The sequence below is a fragment of the Eumetopias jubatus genome, unplaced genomic scaffold (genome assembly GCF_037043125.1).
Source record: "Eumetopias jubatus isolate StellerSeaLion01/CBP00866 unplaced genomic scaffold, mEumJub1_p1.0 scaffold_1, whole genome shotgun sequence".
In the NCBI taxonomy this organism is placed as follows: domain Eukaryota; kingdom Metazoa; phylum Chordata; class Mammalia; order Carnivora; family Otariidae; genus Eumetopias; species Eumetopias jubatus.
The window spans coordinates 2,690,396-2,708,218 of record NW_028274807.1 but is presented as its reverse complement, the minus strand read 5'-3'; the positions used below and the strand labels follow the sequence as shown (position 1 = coordinate 2,708,218).

The window sequence follows — 17,823 nt, the reverse complement described above, 5'->3', positions numbered from 1 at the left end:
ACGGGGCCCCGGGGAGGTGCTGGATGTGAGCAGTGCAGGGTCCCAGGGAGGTGCTGGATGTGAGCAGTGTGGGGTCCCGGGGAGGTGTTGAGGGTGAGCAGTGCAGGGTCCCAGGGAGGTGCTGGGGGTGAGCCACATGGAGGTTCTGGGAAGGTGCTGGAGGTGAGCAATGTAGGATCCCAGGGGGTGCTGGGGATGAGCAGTGTGGGGTCCCGGGGAGGTGTTGAGGGTGAGCAATGCAGGGTCCCAGGGAGGTGCTGGGGTGAGCCACATGGGGGTCCGGGGGAGATGCTGGGGGTGAGTAACAGGGGGGTCCCGGGGAGGTGCTGGGGGTGAGCAGTGCAGGGTCCTGGGGAGGTGTTGAGGGTGAGCAATTCAGGGCCCCAGGGAGGTGCTGGGGGTGAGCAGTGTGGGGTCCCAGGGAGGTGCTGGATGTGAGCAGTGCAGGGTCACCGGGGAGGTGCTGGGAGTGAGTGGCATGGGGTCTGGGTTTTCCTTCTCTTCCAGGGTAGCCCCTGGACCCTCTGAGCCCAGAGTCTGAGGTCAGGTCCGCCCTCAGCTCTCCAGGGCTTGTCTTGAGCTCAGGTTTATTGCATTGCCTCCCATGAACCCGTACTTATCCAGAGTCCCCACAGAGCTCCCTTGGCCAGCTGAGCTGCCTCAGGGAAACGTCAAGGGCCCCCTGAGGCAGGCCGAGCAGAGTCTACAGTGAAAGTAGCCATACTTGGCCATCCCAGGTCACCCTCAGGCAGCCCAGGGCCTGGTGTCTAGAGCGGGCACCCCTCCCTCCACCAGCCTGTGCCTCAGTTTCCTTGTCTGTAGGACAGCACGCCTGCCCCCTTGGGGTCGTGTGGAAACCAGCGGCCACGCTCAGAGCAGGGCCTCCTCATTGGTGGCAAAGTCACCAAGCACCAAGCCAGTCCCAGGGGCGCCTGTGGGGGTGTTGACCCTCACCACCTGCCCCCTCCCTCCAGAGTTCCAAAGTCCTCGCAAAGCGGGAGCTGCTTTATGTGCCCCTCATCGGCTGGACGTGGTACTTCCTGGAGATCGTGTTCTGCAAGCGGAAGTGGGAGGAGGACCGTGACACCGTCATCGGGGGGCTGGAGCGCCTGTCCGACTACCCCGAGTACATGTGGGTGAGTGCCCTGTGGCTTCAGTCCGCGTGCCTTTAGGTCTCCTGACCGCGCCCACCCCCACCCCGCCCCGACTACATGATTAGCTGTGGCCGCCGAGAACCCGCACCAGGGGGCAACTTCACAGCAGAGCCAGGGCCCTCACCCCCTGAGCTTGCAGGCTGGGGGGCCCCTCCCAGGCCACCTGCTTCTACCTGCCCCAGTGCAGACCCAGAGCCCTGCTGCGGGGGCCTGGAGAGGAAATGAGCCCCCTTCCTGCATCCCTGGCTCAGCTGTGCGATGGAGACACCCTGAGAGCACCTGCCCAGCCCCTCGGGGGGCCTCCTCTGCAGGGAGTAGCTTCCGGGGAGCCAGACTGCACAGCAGACCCCAGGAACCCTGTGGTTCTGGGGATCAATTTGTACTTCAGAGAAGATTTAGCCTGTTCTTAAGAACATCTACCCCTCAGGCCCCTGGGGCGGGGCGGGGGGCTTCCTCCTATTTTTCCAGCCCCTTCCATGAGTCTGATGGGCCAGCCATCGGAAGTAGTGGCCATCGGTCAGTTTGAACATCGTTTCTGTTTCTAATCTGGTCTCTGGAAGTGTTTCTTTGAGAACTGGCTACTTAGTTGCATTTCTAATCCTCATGTTGAGGCAAATGGATAATAGACTTCCGATTTTCCACTCACTGGTCGGAAGGCTGCTGCCTGGGGACACCTTCCTGTTCCAGTTCTTTCTGGGAGGTTGTCTTTGGCATTCTTTGCGAATCAGTGCCGTGCTGTTTGCTGGTCTCTGAGGGGCTCTGTGTGGCTGGACTGTGGATTGCAGCCCTAAATCCAATCACATTGTACAGGCCACCTCACTTGTCACTAGAGTGTTCTGTCATGGCTCCAAATCAGCAGCACACGCTCTGTGCGGGGGAACGTTGGAGCCCGTTGCCTGGGGTAACCCCTGGCCCCCCTTGTGCCCTAGTTCCTCCTGTACTGTGAGGGCACGCGCTTCACAGAGAAGAAGCACCGCGTCAGCATGGAGGTGGCCATCTCCAAGGGGCTGCCCGTCCTCAAGTACCACCTGCTGCCCCGTACCAAGGGCTTCACCACGGCGGTCCAGTGCCTCCGAGGGACAGGTAAGGGGCCGCTCTCTCTCGGGGCTCTGCATGCAGCAAGACACGAAAGTGATTTGTCCAGAACTACATAAGTGAATGGCATGTAAAATGCGGGCCAGCAGGACAGAAAGGGAGAGCCAGTAGGCGGACGCACCGTGTCTGAGCCGCTCCTATAGCGTTTCAGATAATGATGAATAAATGATGAATAAATAATGAAAAGGTTATGTAACTGAAAACCTTATGAAGGAAAAAATACATATATCTAATGAGTCCCAAAGGAGGCAAGGTCAAAGACAGGGACAAAGAACAGGGAGTACAGACAGAAAACAACCAGACCATAAATCTGAACGCAAATGGTCAGTAACGTGCATCACCCACGTGCGAGGAGCCTGCAGGGCCAGGCCAGGTGCGGGGCCGAGCCGGGTGCCGGTGTGGGGCCGAGCCGGGTGCAGGGCTGAGCAGGATGCCAGTGTGGGGCTGAGCTGGGTGCAGGGCTGAGCGGGATGCCAGTGTGAGGCTGAGCTGGGTGCAGGGCTGAGCCGGGTGCAGGGATGAGCCAGGTGCCGGTGTGGGGCCGAGCCGGGTGCGGGGCCGAGCCGGGTGCCGGTGTGGGGCTGAGCTGGGTGCAGGGCTGAGCCGGGTGCCGGTGTGGGGCCGAGCTGGGTGCGGGGCCGAGCTGGGTGCCGGTGTGGGGCCGAGCCGGGTGCAGGGCTGAGTGGGATGCCAGTGTGAGGCTGAGCTGGGTGCAGGGATGAGCCAGGTGCCGGTGTGGGGCCGAGCCGGGTGCGGGGCCGAGCCGGGTGCAGGGCCGAGCCGGGTGCGGGGCCGAGCCGGGTGCCGGTGTGGGGCTGAGCTGGATGCGGGGCCGAGCCGGGTGCCGGTGTGGGGCCGAGCCGGGTGCAGGGCTGAGCGGGATGCCGGTGTGGGGCTGAGCCGGGTGCGGGGCTGAGCCGGGGGCAGGGATGAGCCGGGTGCCGGTGTGGGGCTGAGTGGGGTGTGGGGCTGAGTTGGATGCAGGTGCAGGGCTGGGTCAGATGTGGGTGCAGGGCCGAGCCGGGTGCGGGTGCGAGCGTGGGTGCCGACGCAGGTGCCTGCCCAGGTCTCACCCCCACTGCTCCCTGCAGTCGCAGCCGTCTATGACGTCACGCTGAATTTCCGTGGCAACAAGAACCCGTCTTTGCTGGGAATCCTCTATGGGAAGAAGTACGAGGCAGACATGTGTGTGAGGTGAGCACCCCTCCCCACGACCCCAGCCCCTGGCACTGGGCCCCTGGGTGCCCAGTGGAGGCAGCCTGCTCCCCGGAACTGCAGATGTGGGGCCAGACCTGAGAAGCACTCGCTGTCCTACAAGGTGAAGGAGTGGGTGTGGGGTGAAGGCAGACCCTTCTGGATGCTCTGAAGACAGGAGCAACCTCTCCTGCTGGAGGGACACAGAGGCTTTTTAAAAGGGGCTGAGCTTCGGCTTGGACAGTGACCAGGATTCCCATAGGCAGAAGGGTGAGCTGTCCCAGCCCAGGGCATCTGGCGTTCTTAATAAAAGGGGGTTTTGACTTTGACCCCAGCTCCAAGCCTAACTGTAGGCAGGCCCTCCAGGCCCTCCTCTTGCCTGGATCATCCCAGTTGAACTTGGCAGCCCCGCCCCTCCTGGTTCCTTCGAATGTGCAGGAAGGCAGGACCTTCCCTGGTGTGTGCACAAATCACGGGCCCTGTTAGCGCCGCTGCCTGTCTCACCAGCCAGCACTGAGTGTCCACCCCGGTCAGACTGGCCCCCAGGGCGCTCGGAGGGCCTCTCCATGTCAATCCTGAGCACATCTAAAACAGCAACCACACCCGCCCGGTTCCCCCCCTCCCCCCACGAATAATTTTGTGAATGTAAAGAATAAGCCAGGGGGCTTTCTCCTCCCGAAGTTTGCAGTGGATTGGCTCAGAGGAGGTGTAGATTCTCTTATTCCCTCCTGGGATGGGGAGAGAGCCCCGGGTCTTTGCCCTTAGATCTCAGGAACCAGTGGGGACCGGGTGGCTTATCTGGGGCCCTGGTGGTCCTGGTGGCCTCCAGCCCTGGCTATGGCTCTGACCAGAACACGTGCTGCGATCCAGGGCAGTGACAGCAGCGGTGGGCTCGGGGCCCGTCCTCACCCTTGCTGGCCCCTGGGCGGTCGGGGTGGCCCCGGGCTTGGTCTCAGCCGCCCCAGGTCCCAGCCGGGAGGTGGCAGAGCCGGGCGAGTCCTCCTGGTCCAGCTCCAGGCCAGTGCTCATGGCTACCCCACCGGGTTGCACTGCCCCTCCTCGCGGACAGTCACCCCTTGCAGGAGAAGACCTGTGCCTTACTCTGTTCATTGTCCCCTTTGTTGCAGAAAGCCTGGAATTATACTTTACCTAATCTTATTTTAACAGACAAGTTCTTAGAACGTCTAAAAGCTTCAGTGTGCTATTTTGTGATACTTACCTTTTGGGTATTTTGAAGGAAAGCAATATTCCAGAGAGTCCAAAACATGCTTATAATCAAACAAGACAAAGGTCTCGTGGGCCGATGGAGCTTTCCTCTTTTGAGTTCCTTTCCTGTTCCCTCCTGGTGCGGTTGCGCTGGGGGCAAGGCCAGGGGCACCCAGTGGGGGTGGCCTGAGGCTCCCTGCGTTCATCCGGCACTTGGGGCCAGCATCCTTAAAGGGGCTTCAGTCCACTCCGGGAGATAGATGCTCATATTTTTATTTGTTTTTTATCGTCCTTTTAAATTCTCATTTTATACTTTTCATACTGCATATAGCAGACCTACACTAGAACCTGGGTGTGGTGATCTACTACAGGATATAGACCCAAAACCAGGGGAGGAGGCCGTCGTCCCTCAGGGCACACCCCTTCTGAACTTTGTCTCCTTACCGGTGGCACCCCGGTTCCCAAGACCTCTTGGGGTCCACAGAGTTAGAGCATTTTTGTTTACGAGGGGTTCCCCGTCTCCTTCGCTCCCTGTGAGTACAGAGCAGTTCCCAGAGGCTGCATGAACCAGCCGCGCTCCCGTGTCCGTTTTCATTTCAAATACGGTGAAGATCGACAGGTTATAACCCACATAAAGCACAGCTCTCCACTTTTGGAGACAGTACGGCTAGGATAAGTTCAAACACGGAGATTTTGGCAGGCTCCTTTCACTCTGGCCCGCCCGGCGGGCAGCCAAACGCGGAGACCCCCGCCGGGTCATTCCTGCTCCGGCGTGTCCCCGGCGCCCCCTGCTGGCGGCCCCGGGTACTGCGGCTGCCGTGGGGCGCCCTCTTGCCCTGCGCTCAAGACTCCTGCGCTCCTGGGCGGGTGATCCCGCTGGTGATTAAGGTCATAAGCAAGTGTCACCGAAGTCAGCTATTTGTGAGTTAAGATTAAAGTTCTGAATCTCTATTGCTTTTCATATTTGGACCAAATAGATTTCCTTTGTGAAATACATAATCCTCTTTGCCTAATGGAAGACACTCTCAGTTTTGATTATTTCTGAAGAATGGACTATTAGGAAAGACCAAGACTCCTGCTGGAGCTCACAAATGCACACCCTTCTCAGTGGAGACGGGGGCATGGTCTGTTCCATTAAACTGCCCATGAGCCTGCCCCCCCCCACACCCGTGAAAAGTGTTGGCTGTGCCTTGGAGAAGAACACACCTCCCTGCCCTCCCTCCGTGGCCCCCGCCGTCCCACGGGGCCCCAGGTGCTGGCTCCTCTGTGCTCCTGCTGAATGCCTTGGATGTATGTGTGGTTTTAGAACTTGAGAGTGAGGCCCGACCAGAGAAGGTGGGGCCGGCGAGTCCCCCCCACCACCGCGCAGCGACTACTCCCCTGTTAGATGTCATCCCACGGGTAAGCCACTGTGCTTTCAATCTCCTTACCCAAACAGGAGATTTCCTCTGGAAGAGATCCCACTGGATGAGAAGGAAGCGGCTCAGTGGCTTCATAAACTTTACCAGGAGAAGGTAAAGGCACACGGCTCTCCCCTCCCCTGGGGGTCTCGGGAAGAGGATTCTGAGGGGCGGCACACGGGGCAGGCGGGGCATGCGTGTGGATTTCTGGAGACGGGATTCCCATGCGGCTCTCAAACACTTTCTGCCTTCCTTCCAGTGTCTTCAATTTTTCTTAACTTGTGAGAAATCAACACACTAGAGAAAAGTATAAAGGATGGCATGGTGCTTATACAACCGTGGCTGATCACATTTTACCACATTTGGTTCATCTTTTCGTGTAAAAACTGATAGATCCACAGCCTACACGTATCGTGTGTGTGTGTGTGTGTGATTTATAGAAGAGACACAGTCTAGGTGACAGGAAGAGATCCGTAGGCCAAGCACACCATTCCTTCTCCATTCCCCCACAGCACACCGTCCAAATGTGCCACCAGCTTGTTGTAGATATGCAAACATACAGGACACAATATCTTCATCTTCAGCATTGCGGGGGGCTTAGAGAATGACAAGATCCTTTCCACATACAACAAATATCCTTTTAAAGGCACTGGTGAGCTTTTAAGAAAATAAGGGTCAGAGAAGAAATTGGAGCTGAAAAGCAGGTCATGAGCCTATGAACCGGGAATGCCACACTTCTCCAAGTGGCATTTGCTGGTCCCCTTACCCTGGAGTCTTGAGTTTTAATATCTACCTGGAAACAGAAGAGAGGGTTTTGACCTCATTCCAGGTAGGAACTCACCTCGCACGATGAACTGAAAGAAACATACCTGCCAGCACAGGGAAATGACTTTGACACTCACCTTTCTCCTCTTGGTCTCAACAAGGTCTCCCTGATAACTCATAATCACAGGTCGGCCCTCAGAGGGACTTGGGGTTTGAATTTATCCTAACAATATTGTTCAGGGAGAACAAAGCCAAAATATCAACACAACAAGTGGTTCCAGGCAAACCATTCCAGAGTTCCTGAGAGAAGCATGTGCAGGGCCGGGGGAACACAGGTAAAATCCTACTGGAGATGAGCGCGTAACCAGACCGCGAGCGCAGGGCTCACAGACAGACACAGAATAGAAGAGGCAAATTCTCCAAACACTTTAGCCAGTGGATCAACAGAGACTAAAATCAGTATGTTTGAAGTGGTTGAGCACAAAGAAGGAACTGAAAACAAAAGAGCAATACTGACAGAAAAAACACAGATTTGAGAAAAACCAAGTAGAATTTATAGGCAGCAAAAATCTAGGTATTGACAGTAAAATTGTAATTAATAGATTAAATAGCAGATTTGATACAGCTGAAGAGAGAGTAAACTGGAAGATTGAGAAGAAATTACTCAGAGGTAGCACAGAGGAAGTGCAAACATAAAAGGAAATTTTTATAAGTTTTTAGAAGACATAGAGGCTAGACCCAGAGGTCCAATATGTAACTACTGGCAGGTCCAGAAAGAGACAAGAGTGGTGAAGAGCAGGTGTCACAGATGACAACTGTAGAGCTTCTGGAATTCATCAGGTTCAAGAAACACAAGTCTGGGGCAGGGTAAATAAAGAGACATCCAACCCCCCCCCCCACAACTTATCAATGAAATTGCAGAACACAAAAGACAACGAGAAGATCTTAGAATAACCGGAGAGAAAAGACATACTTCCTTCGAGGGAATGATCGTGAAGTTGGCATTAGACACATCTTACTATGTGTCAGGATCTCTTCTAAATGTCTTAACACACATTTTATCCCCCTATCTCGCACACACGCGCACCGACATACGCATACATTGTACGTGCATACACATACTAAAAATAGAGTAAACCCAGAGAGAACAGAACAAATAAAATAATAAAAATAGCATAAATCATTTTAACAGAAAGCAAAGCTACAAAAGAGTGAATCAGCTGTACCAAATGCTTTAAAAAAAGTACTAATAAAATAGAAAGCCGGCAAGAGTGACCCGTTAGAAGAGTGATAGCGTTGATGGTAATGAGAAGGTAAGCCAACCAAGAGCAGAGGAGAGTAATATGAGTATAGCATCACTAACTCTATGCTCATACATTTGAAAACTTCGGTAAAATGTATGATTTCCAAGAATATAACTCTCTCTGGAAGAAAAATAAAGCCTACGTGAAGAAGAAATGCAGCGTATGTGGTCAAGTAGATAGAAAGGCAGATGGATCTTGAACACACTAGGTTGCAAAGGAGAATCCGTCTCGGAATCCAGGGCAACACGTGAGAGTTTAAAACTCTTACACAATAGACATTTGTGAGCAACAGTATTGTTCAACACAAGAGGAAAAGTAATGTAACAGCGCGTTATTGGGAAATAGGACATTGTGTGTGTTCACTTGCGATGATTCAGTCACAATGAACAAACTGCATATCATCAGCAGAACCAGATCGTGGGGACATAATGTGCAAACACGCATCAGGCTCCGTGCAGAAGGCGGCGTGGCATGCAGGCCGTGCACGGACTTGTTCACTTCGCGGAATTGTTCTGAGTTGTGTCTCAAAGAGACCGCCAAGTTTGCATCCCGCAGCTGAGCGTGAGATGCCCCTCGTGAGTAGAGGGTCCGGATGGCCCCTGCCAGGCCAGATGCAGACCCTGCAGTGACCAGCCTCGGCGCTTTGATCCTGATGCAACAGACAGCTTCCGAGAGGCATTGACAGCTCCCGCCTTTGGTTATTTACCAGTTAACTCCAGTCGTAACCTGGAACCAGACCACAGAGCTTGTGCCTTGCGGTTTTCCCGTTCCGCAGATGTGGGAGCTGACTGGCAGGTGCTGGGGGGCGGGGGGGTGGCGTCCCGGGCCTCCTGGCCTCTTGCCCTCACTCCTGCTGCACACTCGCTGCATGGTCTGAACGGCGGGCAGTGGGGCGGTGCGGGACATGGGACAGGGTCCTGAATCCAGCGCTCTTCCTTCCTGGCCGTTCGTGTCTGGGCCACGGTGGCCGAGTGCCTGCCAGGCTTCAGGGAGGGGACACGGTGGATGCGGTTGGGGGGTCTGCAGGCGGTGGTGGTGAGACCCTCTCTGCGGTTCCCAGCAGAGGCTGGCAAGGGGAAGGAGGAGGTGGGTCAGGCGAGGAGTCGGGAGAAGGAGAGAACGTGAGCTCTGAGAGCCAGCCCCATGGGATGGCCTCAGCCGGCCCAGGCCAAGCATCTCCTGTCCGTGAACGAGTCCGAGTGCCCCCGTGTGCCTCGGGTGAGCGCTGCTTCCCCGACACGCGAGGTACACACACGCTACACGCGTGTGTGCATACCAGCTACGCTTCCTGGCCTGGGTCCCAGTTCAGAAAGGCATGGAGCTGCCATCTGGAAGAAGCCACGGCCCCCGAACGCACTGTGGCGGGTCCTCAGGACCATGGGCGAGCTGAGCTCACCTCCCTGACCCTCCCCAACACCTGCGAGCAGGATCCTGCCACCACTCCCGGGTGTAGACGTGGGGCCGAGCCAGCGGCATGTCGAGGCAGTGGGCTGGGGTGAGGGGCTCCCGGAGAGGCCCCCGGGAAGCAAGTGGTGCCCACAGGAAGGGATGCGGTGACAGGAGGCGGCCCGGCCCCAGGCACGGCTCTCATGAGGTGTGCGTGCGTGTGCACCTTTTCCACCGGCGAAATGCTCTGGCAGCTCGTCTCCCTGCCCTCACCTGCTCCTTAGCCTCCGGAGACAGAGGAAGGGGAGCCGAGGTCGCTTTCCATGGGCAATGTAGCAGGTGCAGACGGCGGCAAGACTGGCGCCCGGGCCGCTGCCCCACCAGCCCACCCTCAGGAGGTAGCTGGAGGCCGCGGGGGCCCCCGCCAACACGCCAGGCCTGGGGGCGGCCGTGCCTGCCTGAGCCCGGCTTTCTTTGAGCTTCCACGAGGCTCCTGCCGTCCCCAGCCCATCGCACACAGGGTAGTTGCTTCACTGATGGGAACGTGGACGGGTGGAGTCGTTTCCATCGTCAGCGCTCGGCCCTCGCGGGAGAAGAGCATCTAAAGCCGCTTGTTCTCCCTCTTTCAGGACGCCTTGCAGGAGATGTACAACCAGAAGGGCGTGTTTCCGGGGCAGCAGTTCAAACCCCGCCGACGGCCGTGGACGCTCCTGAACTTCGTCTGCTGGGCCACGGTCCTCCTGTCTCCTCTCTTCAGTTGCGTCTTGGGTGTCTTTGCAAGTGGCTCGCCTCTCCTGATCCTGACGTTCCTGGGGTTCGTCGGGGCAGGTAACGCATGCGAATAACACAGCTCGAGCTGGGGGCCTTCCGTGCTCCAGCCACGGCGCCCGGCCCGGGGGCCGTCGAGGTGGCCGGCCTGTAGGGAGCAGGCTCCCCCTGGAGTCTTTCCGGCCTCTGTCCACTAAGCCGTAGGGTCGTGTGGGCCGCAGCCACGTCCCGGGGCCGTCTCCCTACAAACTGACCGGCCGCCGGCTCTCAGGGCATCAGCATTGTGTGCTGCAGCTGGGCGGGCCCGTGTCTACATGGTGGCGGTCTGAGGGCCTCTGAGGACATGGGCATTACTCGACAGCCCCCGCACACAGTCCTGGGCTCTCGGGACTCCCCCGGAACCTTCGCAGACGGACGGACGCCCAGCCTGCCCCAGACACCTCGCAGGGCGCGGCAGCCCCACCAGGCCCATGGCCACCTCCTGCTCCCACCCCCGGAGCCCCCCAGACAGGCTGGCCCCTGTGGGGCGGGGGGAGCGGGGAGAGGGCTGGCCTGCCGTCCCCATGGGGGGGGGGTCAGAGGCAAAAGGTCGGGACCCCCCCCCAATATCAGTTTTTCCAACTGGATGGCTAAGCGACCAGTCTAACCTTGCCTTTTTCCTATTTTAAAGCTTCCTTTGGAGTCCGCCGACTAATAGGAGTAACTGAAATAGAAAAAGGCTCTAGCTACGGAAACCAAGAATTTAAGAAAAAGGAATAATCACTGGCTGTGATTGCACATACATAACCTGACGGTGGTATCCAATTAACTCATTAAAAACAGAACAACACACAGAGATCGGAACAAAAGACCCTTAGAAACTATTTTTCGTACTAACTGGTGACTAATATTGACCAGTAAACCTTGAGCCAAGAGTGAAGCCGTCGGAGGCCCACAGACGAAGACTCCGGCTGCACCCCTGCACGGGGGGGTGAGAGTCCACCACGGAGCTGGGCGCGGGGGGCACGTGTGTGCGGGGGCGGGGGGTGGCCACTCCTGGGGTCACGGGTCCCGCCCCGATGTCATCTTGAGAGAACTCTGCCTGCCCGAGGGAGCCTGTGATGCTTTCTCTTCTTAAACTTAGATCCCATTTTTGTTTTTATCGGTTATTTTGGGAACGCACCCTGGCCCTTCGCCTCCTCCCCTCCCCCCAGCAAACCTTCCCCTGCTCTTCTGGGATGGAGGACTTGCAGGTCCCAGGCCCCCAAAGTGCCCACCTGTCCTGCCCAGCACCGCCCCTTCGCTCCGGCCGGTGGGGTGGGCGCACAGGGCGTCCTTGGGGGGACAAGCACACGCCGAGTGTCGGATGGATGGGTAGCCCCGTTTCACTGTCAGACCACGGCTTGCCCGTTTCCCCCCTAACCCCGTGTGTAAGTACCTTACATCTGTTTTTATAGTGAAGGGGCCCCTTCACCCGGTACCTGAAGCCCCCTGTCCCTCTTTCTCCCTGCGGCCTCCACGGGGCTGCACCCCTGCCCCCGGTGCCAGGAGAGGGCTGCCGTGCAGCCCACAGGACTCTTGGATGCTCGTTTAAAAGTATGTCACCACCAAACCTTGCTTCTGGAGGTGGTTGGAGACTGTTCACTTGGAGGTCGTTGGCTTCTAGAGGTTTCATTTTTACAGTTGGTCTATTGATGGCTTCTGCTCCCTGATGCAAAGTAGAGGTGGTGAGCCTCCCCCGACTCCGCCAGCCTCCCTTTCCCAAGCAGGTGCCGGGGCCCCGGGGGTGGCCTGCCCCTGTGTGACAGGTGTCACCCCGGGGGCATGGGGGCACTGCTCCCCCCTGCTCCCCCCTGCTCCCCCCACCATGGGGTGTCTCCCCGTGACCTGACTTGGGCCCACAGCCCAGGGGAGCTGCGTGTTCCGCAGATGGAGGTGTGGGGCTGGGGTTGCTGGGCTGGTGGAGGGAGGGGCATGGGGGGCCCCCCAGCAGCCAGCTCCTGGGCCTCAGCTCAAGCATCCCGCTGCACGCCCCGCCTGCATTGTACTTCCTTCCTAAACCTCAGGCGTGTTGTTTGCAAGTCACACTCCCCTCGCCCTGTTTAGCCAGGGAAGGAAAACTAGCAGGTGTTAGCTCTGGTACCCTGTAATCAGCATTCCGAAGAGAGGCAGGCTGAATTTTCTAGGAGAGGAGGTGGAGGCAAGAGGGATGGGAACAATAGAAACTAAACTGGACAAATAACTATGCATCAGCCCTCGGTCTGTGTGCTGGGAGGATTTCTCGAGACCGCACACGCTCTTTAGGAGGACACTGCTGGATTCTGTGCGGTCGCCGTGGGGCAGGGCGTGGCGGAGCACAGCCCCGCGAGGCTGCAGGGCTGAGGCAGGACCGCCCCCCCCCCCCCTCGCAGCTCAGACCCCGCGCTGCAGGGAGGCGCTGCCTTAGGTTCTTTCCCTTCACCTGGCGCGCTGCTTCCCTGTCCCCGTCTCTGTGTGTCACTAACTCACTAGCACCTGGGATGTTGTGGAGCAGCCGCGGGGCACCGCCGCGCAGACGCCTCACCTACTAACTAAACAAGACACAGTTTAGATCTTCCACCTGTTAACTCCTAGCTCTCGTTGCCCGGAGCCTGGGGACCCCTGTGCGCCAGGGGAGTCCGCCTGGAGTTGCTGAGCGAGCCGCGCGGACTCCCGTTCGCACGGAGACCCAGGCCAGCGCAGGTTTTAAATCTCAGTGATTCCCTTCCGATCTAACAGATGAGCTTGTGCACTTGATGCCAAGACCTTGAGAGCAATAAAATCTACACCATGAATGTTTGGGGGTTTTTGTTTGTTTTTGGAGGGGAATGGAGTTGCTTTTCATCCACTTCAGAAGGAAAAGGAAGAGGGGAACTCCTTTAATTTTGGAAAATAAATCAGAATAGCGCTTTTCTCTTTATACCCTACAACTGAGCTTCCTCTGTTGCTGACGTCATGTCCAAGTTAAGGCCGAATGCTTGGACTGTGCGGGCTGGCCGCGGTTGGGGTGCACTCAGGCCCCGGGCCCTGGGCGTCCCCCGCGGGCACCCCACAGGCTGAGCTCGGAGCCTGGGGGCCGCTGGTGGCTCCTCCCCCGGCTCAGACCCACGCCCGGCTCTCGGGCACCTTCCACGCACGCGCCTCGGCCCTGCCCAGCGAGTGCAGTTCGGGTCGTGGTCACTACCCATGTGTCCAGCTGCGGAGAGGACCCCAGCTTGTTCACCCCCGCTCTGGGGAGTTCCAGGGGCTTCTAAGGTGCCCGTGGCAGCTACCGGCACCTGGGGACCCTGATAGCAGAGTGTAAGTGACCATCCCCGCTGCATGGGGGCCAGGAGGCGCTGGGGAAGGGCCTAGCTAGTCAGAAAGAAAGCGTGTCCTCGTTTGCGATTAATCCAAAGGAGGAAGTGGCCCTGGCCACCCAGGGCTTGGTGGCAGCATGGCCCTCCCTGAGGTGTCCCTACAGTCCCTGTCCCCAAGAGGCAGAGAGTCTAGTCGAAGAGATGAGTTCTGAATATACAAACCACTAAATAGCAACATAAAACAACCATGTAAGCAACACTTGGTCGTCGACAACGCAGGTACGGTCGCTGGTCCATCTTGAATCTCCCCCTGTCTGTCCCTCTGCCCCCCCTCTGTGCCCCAAGGCGTAAGAACCTTTTCTTCCACTCGTTTAGTTACCGAGCATCACAGCTGAGCTGAGCAGAGTGGAATATGCAGTTCGAGAGCAGTCTCCAGGCTGTCCTTGCCCACGCGGCCACTGCTGGGGTCAGACTTGGGGTGAAGGATAAGTCCCTCTCTGCATGTTGCTTTGTCTCTGCTGAGACGCTTACAGGACAAGCCGCACAGTCTTTCCAGCCCGCTGATTTTCGGCCGAACTGTTCAGCCTTGTGCATAAGCTGACGCTTCCAAGTTCTCACCGATACCTGCATGCTCTCCCTAGCACGTGGCGCTCCGAGTCCCATGGTGTCATGTGGCTTCTAACCCTTCCGCAGTGTAACCAGGCTTAAGGTGACAACGGTGGGCCTGGCGTGCCCACCCGCTTCCTCTCTGGACACAGTACGTCCGCGGCCCAGGTGCCTGCCCCTTTCTCTAGCGAGTGAGCTCCTGCAGGAGAGCGAGAGCCTCGGTGAGCGCCTGGGCCGTGGGGCAGCCGGGGCGCACCGGACGTTCGGGGTCCGCATCCTCGTCTGTCAGGGCCGGGACACCCCGGCGCAGGGACGGGCCGGGGGCAGAAGATGTCACACCGCGTTCTGCTTGGCTGAGGGGTGGACACATGTGAACTCAGTTTTACCACGAGCATTTGCCGCGGTCCAATTCCATGAAATTGGTGGCATTCCCATAAGCTGCTCGGGTACGTAAAGGACAAGACCACTTTTAGGGGACCCAGGAGTTGGCCAGAGGAGCGGGCACCAGTCAGCCCTGTCAGCAGCTGGATATTCTTTTCAAAGACAATTGAATTGCTTAACATTTTTATGCTCTGTAATGACACGTCCACCTGGAGTTTTCTTTTCTCATAAACTTTTCCGTTTCTTAACTTTCTGTTGCAAAAGTGATGGGACAGACGTCGAACTGTGAATGAGGCCCTGAAATGCACTAAGCCGTGTTAAATTAAACCTGAGCTACTTGATGCCATGAAGAAATGCATCTGATCTGCTTGTATTTATTGTCTCAGACCTGTAAGATTTGTACGTTGTGACAATCAAATGTGACTCGCCTAAATGCCGGGAAATTCCACTGGCTTCTTAACCATAAAGACCGCCCACAAGTACTGTAACTGTAAATGAGCATCTCTCTCTCTCTGGAAAACCACGCAAACCCCCGACTCGGTGCGTGCGACAGACGTCGGGGTTCTTTTCTATTACTGATGATTGGTCCTATCTGACTGTTGGCCAGTTTCAAAGTGATGAATTCTATACAGGGTGCAAATGTATTATATGGATGTTTCCTTTTGTACACTTCATTTTTACAAGTTTTGCTACTCACGAGCTTTATGTAGTCGAGGATAGCGGTATTTTTGGCCAATGGGAGCCTGTGGGGGTGGGGTGGGGATGGGCAAGCTACCTGAGATTTTACCAGCCTGCGTCCCAAACAACCGGCCGCGTTTGCCACGCTCTGTGGACCTCACTGTACGTGGGCGTGTGTGAGCCTGCCCGAGTGGTGGTACTTTCTAGATAAAATGCTGCAGGCGCCACGTGTGCCTCTCAACATTGCTGCTGTCACAGAGAGGGAGGAGACATCCATAAACGTTGTCTCCGGTGTGCGCGGGTCCCCCTGGGGAGGCGGCGGACGCCCGGGCCACCCACCCGCACTGACCGCCCCCGCGGGGGGCCGCTCTAGCTGGGGCCGTCCTGCTGGGTGTGCTTCCCACGCTTCTCCATTTCATGTAAGATGCTTTAGGAAAAGGGGAAATCGGAAAGGAGAGTGACCATCTGGCGAGGGCAAAGGAGAGAATCAGCTGGGGCACAAAGTGCTCAGTGACCCTCTGCCTAAACATGGGTCTTAAAAGCCATCAAGGACAAAAAGGTTTTCCAAAGTAGGCATGTATATATCAAAAACTATTTTTTTGTAACAACAAATTCATTCTGTGGAGAAAATCGAGGAACAATTTTTCTTCTTTATAAAGAAAAGAACTCTTGTTAGAACCAAGAGCTATTCCAGGTTCTCATTTGTCTGTCTTGTGAAAATAAATCGAGCTGAAAGAGTCGTGGTGTGACCTGTGCTCGGGCAGCAGCCCCTGGTGATGTGCTTTCCTGCCCTGCCCCGACGTGGCTGTGGCGGTGGGGACGGGGCCACGTCCACGCTCCGCTCAGGCCACCTGAGACCAGGTTCAGATGGGCTCTCCCGAAAGCCCCACATCTAGACTCATTTTACAAACTATTAGTCTCTGAGGGGCACCTGGGTGGCTCCGTCGGTTAAGCATCCGACTTGCTTTCGGCCGAGGTCACGATCTCAGGGTCGTGGGATCGAGCCCCACGTCGGGCTCCGCGCTGGGTGCGGTGTCTGCTGGAGATTCTCTCTCTCGGCGCCCCTCCCGCCTCCCACGCTCACACACGCGCGCGCGCTCTCTCTCTCTCTCTCTCTCTCTAAAATAATAAATAAGCCTCTAAACAATAAGAAACATCAGTCCTCAGAACACACATGTGCCAGCACACAGACGCACACACAGATGTGGGGTCGGGGAAACGGGGTGCTCTTTTCCCAGGAGACAACACCGAAGGGCCGCATACCACTTGGTGTTTGGAGATGGCAGGGTTGGGCCAGACCCTCGTCCCCTAGGCACGCAGCTCTGCTCTGCTCGTGTGCTGGGTCCTGTTGGAGCATGACTATCCACTGGCAAAGACAGGCGGCTGTGGAAGGCGCCCCGGACTCCTCACCTGGAGTTTTGTGCACATCTGGGGTACCCGGGAGGCGGGCCATCCTTCATCATGAGGCCCACCTGCCATGCTGGCCGCGCCCCACCTCTGCTTTGGCTCTGCGGGGCAGACCCCGAATGTCGGCACCAGCCCCTGGCCACCTGATGTAAGAGGTGTGTGGGGGCGTGCACGTGCGCACACGTGTGTCAGCGCATGCACATGTGCGTATGCGTGTGGGCACCGCCACGTGCACGTGAACACAGTGTACACACATGTACGCACACAAATACACACCCCCCAAACTGTAAGGGGAAAGCAGGGGGTGCTCGTATAAGAGAATCCCATTAGGAAGTGGTAGGAAATCACAACTTTATGCTCTGGAAATCATCCTTATTTTCATGTTTCCTCATGTTTCATGTAATGCCCGAGACCGCTGAATTGTCCAGGCGACCCCCACAGCCGTGGAATTTCCGGAAAGAAAAGCTCCTCTTGACAAAAGCGCTCCCCAGGGGCTAAAAACTCAGTGCAGAACTCCGAGTTGTCCTGTGGTGTCTCAGAGGCAGCGGGTGATGTCACCAGCTGCAGGCTCCAGCTCCGCCCACTCCCTGGAAGGTGTGACGTATGGGGGTTAGGGGCATGGCGTTTTCAGCTCTGCCCCAGGGAGAATCTGGCAGGTGGTTGAAGGGATTTCCCCCCCACTGCCCGGAGCGGGGCCCGACCCCCTAAGATCACACCAGTGGGGTCCAGTAAGGCCTGCAAACTGCCTTCCCGAGGGGTGTGTCTTGTAGAACAGGGTGTGTAAGTCTGTGCCCAGGGATGACTGCTCCACATCCCGGAGCAGCAAGCTCAGTGCTGTCCCAGCCCTGACCCCCTTTCCCACGTGCTGAGTACGGGAGGGGAGGCGCTAGGAGAGCACAGGAGGGGCTCACTGAGGTCCCAGAGCGCTCCGAGCCAACAGGTGTGTGCAGGGGCCTGGGGGGTGTCCTTGGACACAAGCAAATGCTACGTGATCTTAAACCAAGACTGGGGTCGGGGGAGAGGACAGCTGGCTCCAGCCTGTTTGCAAAGCCACTGCAAGATCTAAGGTCCCCTCGGGAGGCATCCTGAGGGTGGGATTCTCCTTCCCTCCTGGAGGGACAGGAGCCCGCGTGTCAGGGCCCAGAGACTTGTTAGGACTCCCGGGAGCCGCAGAGCTCGAGTG

At 57.3% G+C, this 17,823-nt stretch overlaps 1 protein-coding gene across 6 annotated transcripts in view; it reads left to right on the top strand.

The window, feature by feature from the left end:
- AGPAT3 (1-acylglycerol-3-phosphate O-acyltransferase 3) overlaps positions 1 to 15,043 on the top strand; it is an 86,176-nt gene extending 71,133 nt beyond the window's left edge. For all 6 annotated transcript variants that reach the window (XM_028126441.2, XM_088023721.1, XM_088023723.1 and 3 more), the window contains exons 4-9: positions 975 to 1,136; positions 2,084 to 2,237; positions 3,341 to 3,443; positions 6,088 to 6,163; positions 10,134 to 10,332; positions 10,943 to 15,043. In XM_028126441.2, coding sequence (XP_027982242.1) covers positions 975 to 1,136; positions 2,084 to 2,237; positions 3,341 to 3,443; positions 6,088 to 6,163; positions 10,134 to 10,332; positions 10,943 to 11,031 — 783 coding nt within the window. In that variant the 3' untranslated portion in view covers positions 11,032 to 15,043. The remainder of the gene's footprint in view (positions 1 to 974; positions 1,137 to 2,083; positions 2,238 to 3,340; positions 3,444 to 6,087; positions 6,164 to 10,133; positions 10,333 to 10,942) is intronic.
- Positions 15,044 to 17,823: the final 2,780 nt, after the last annotated feature.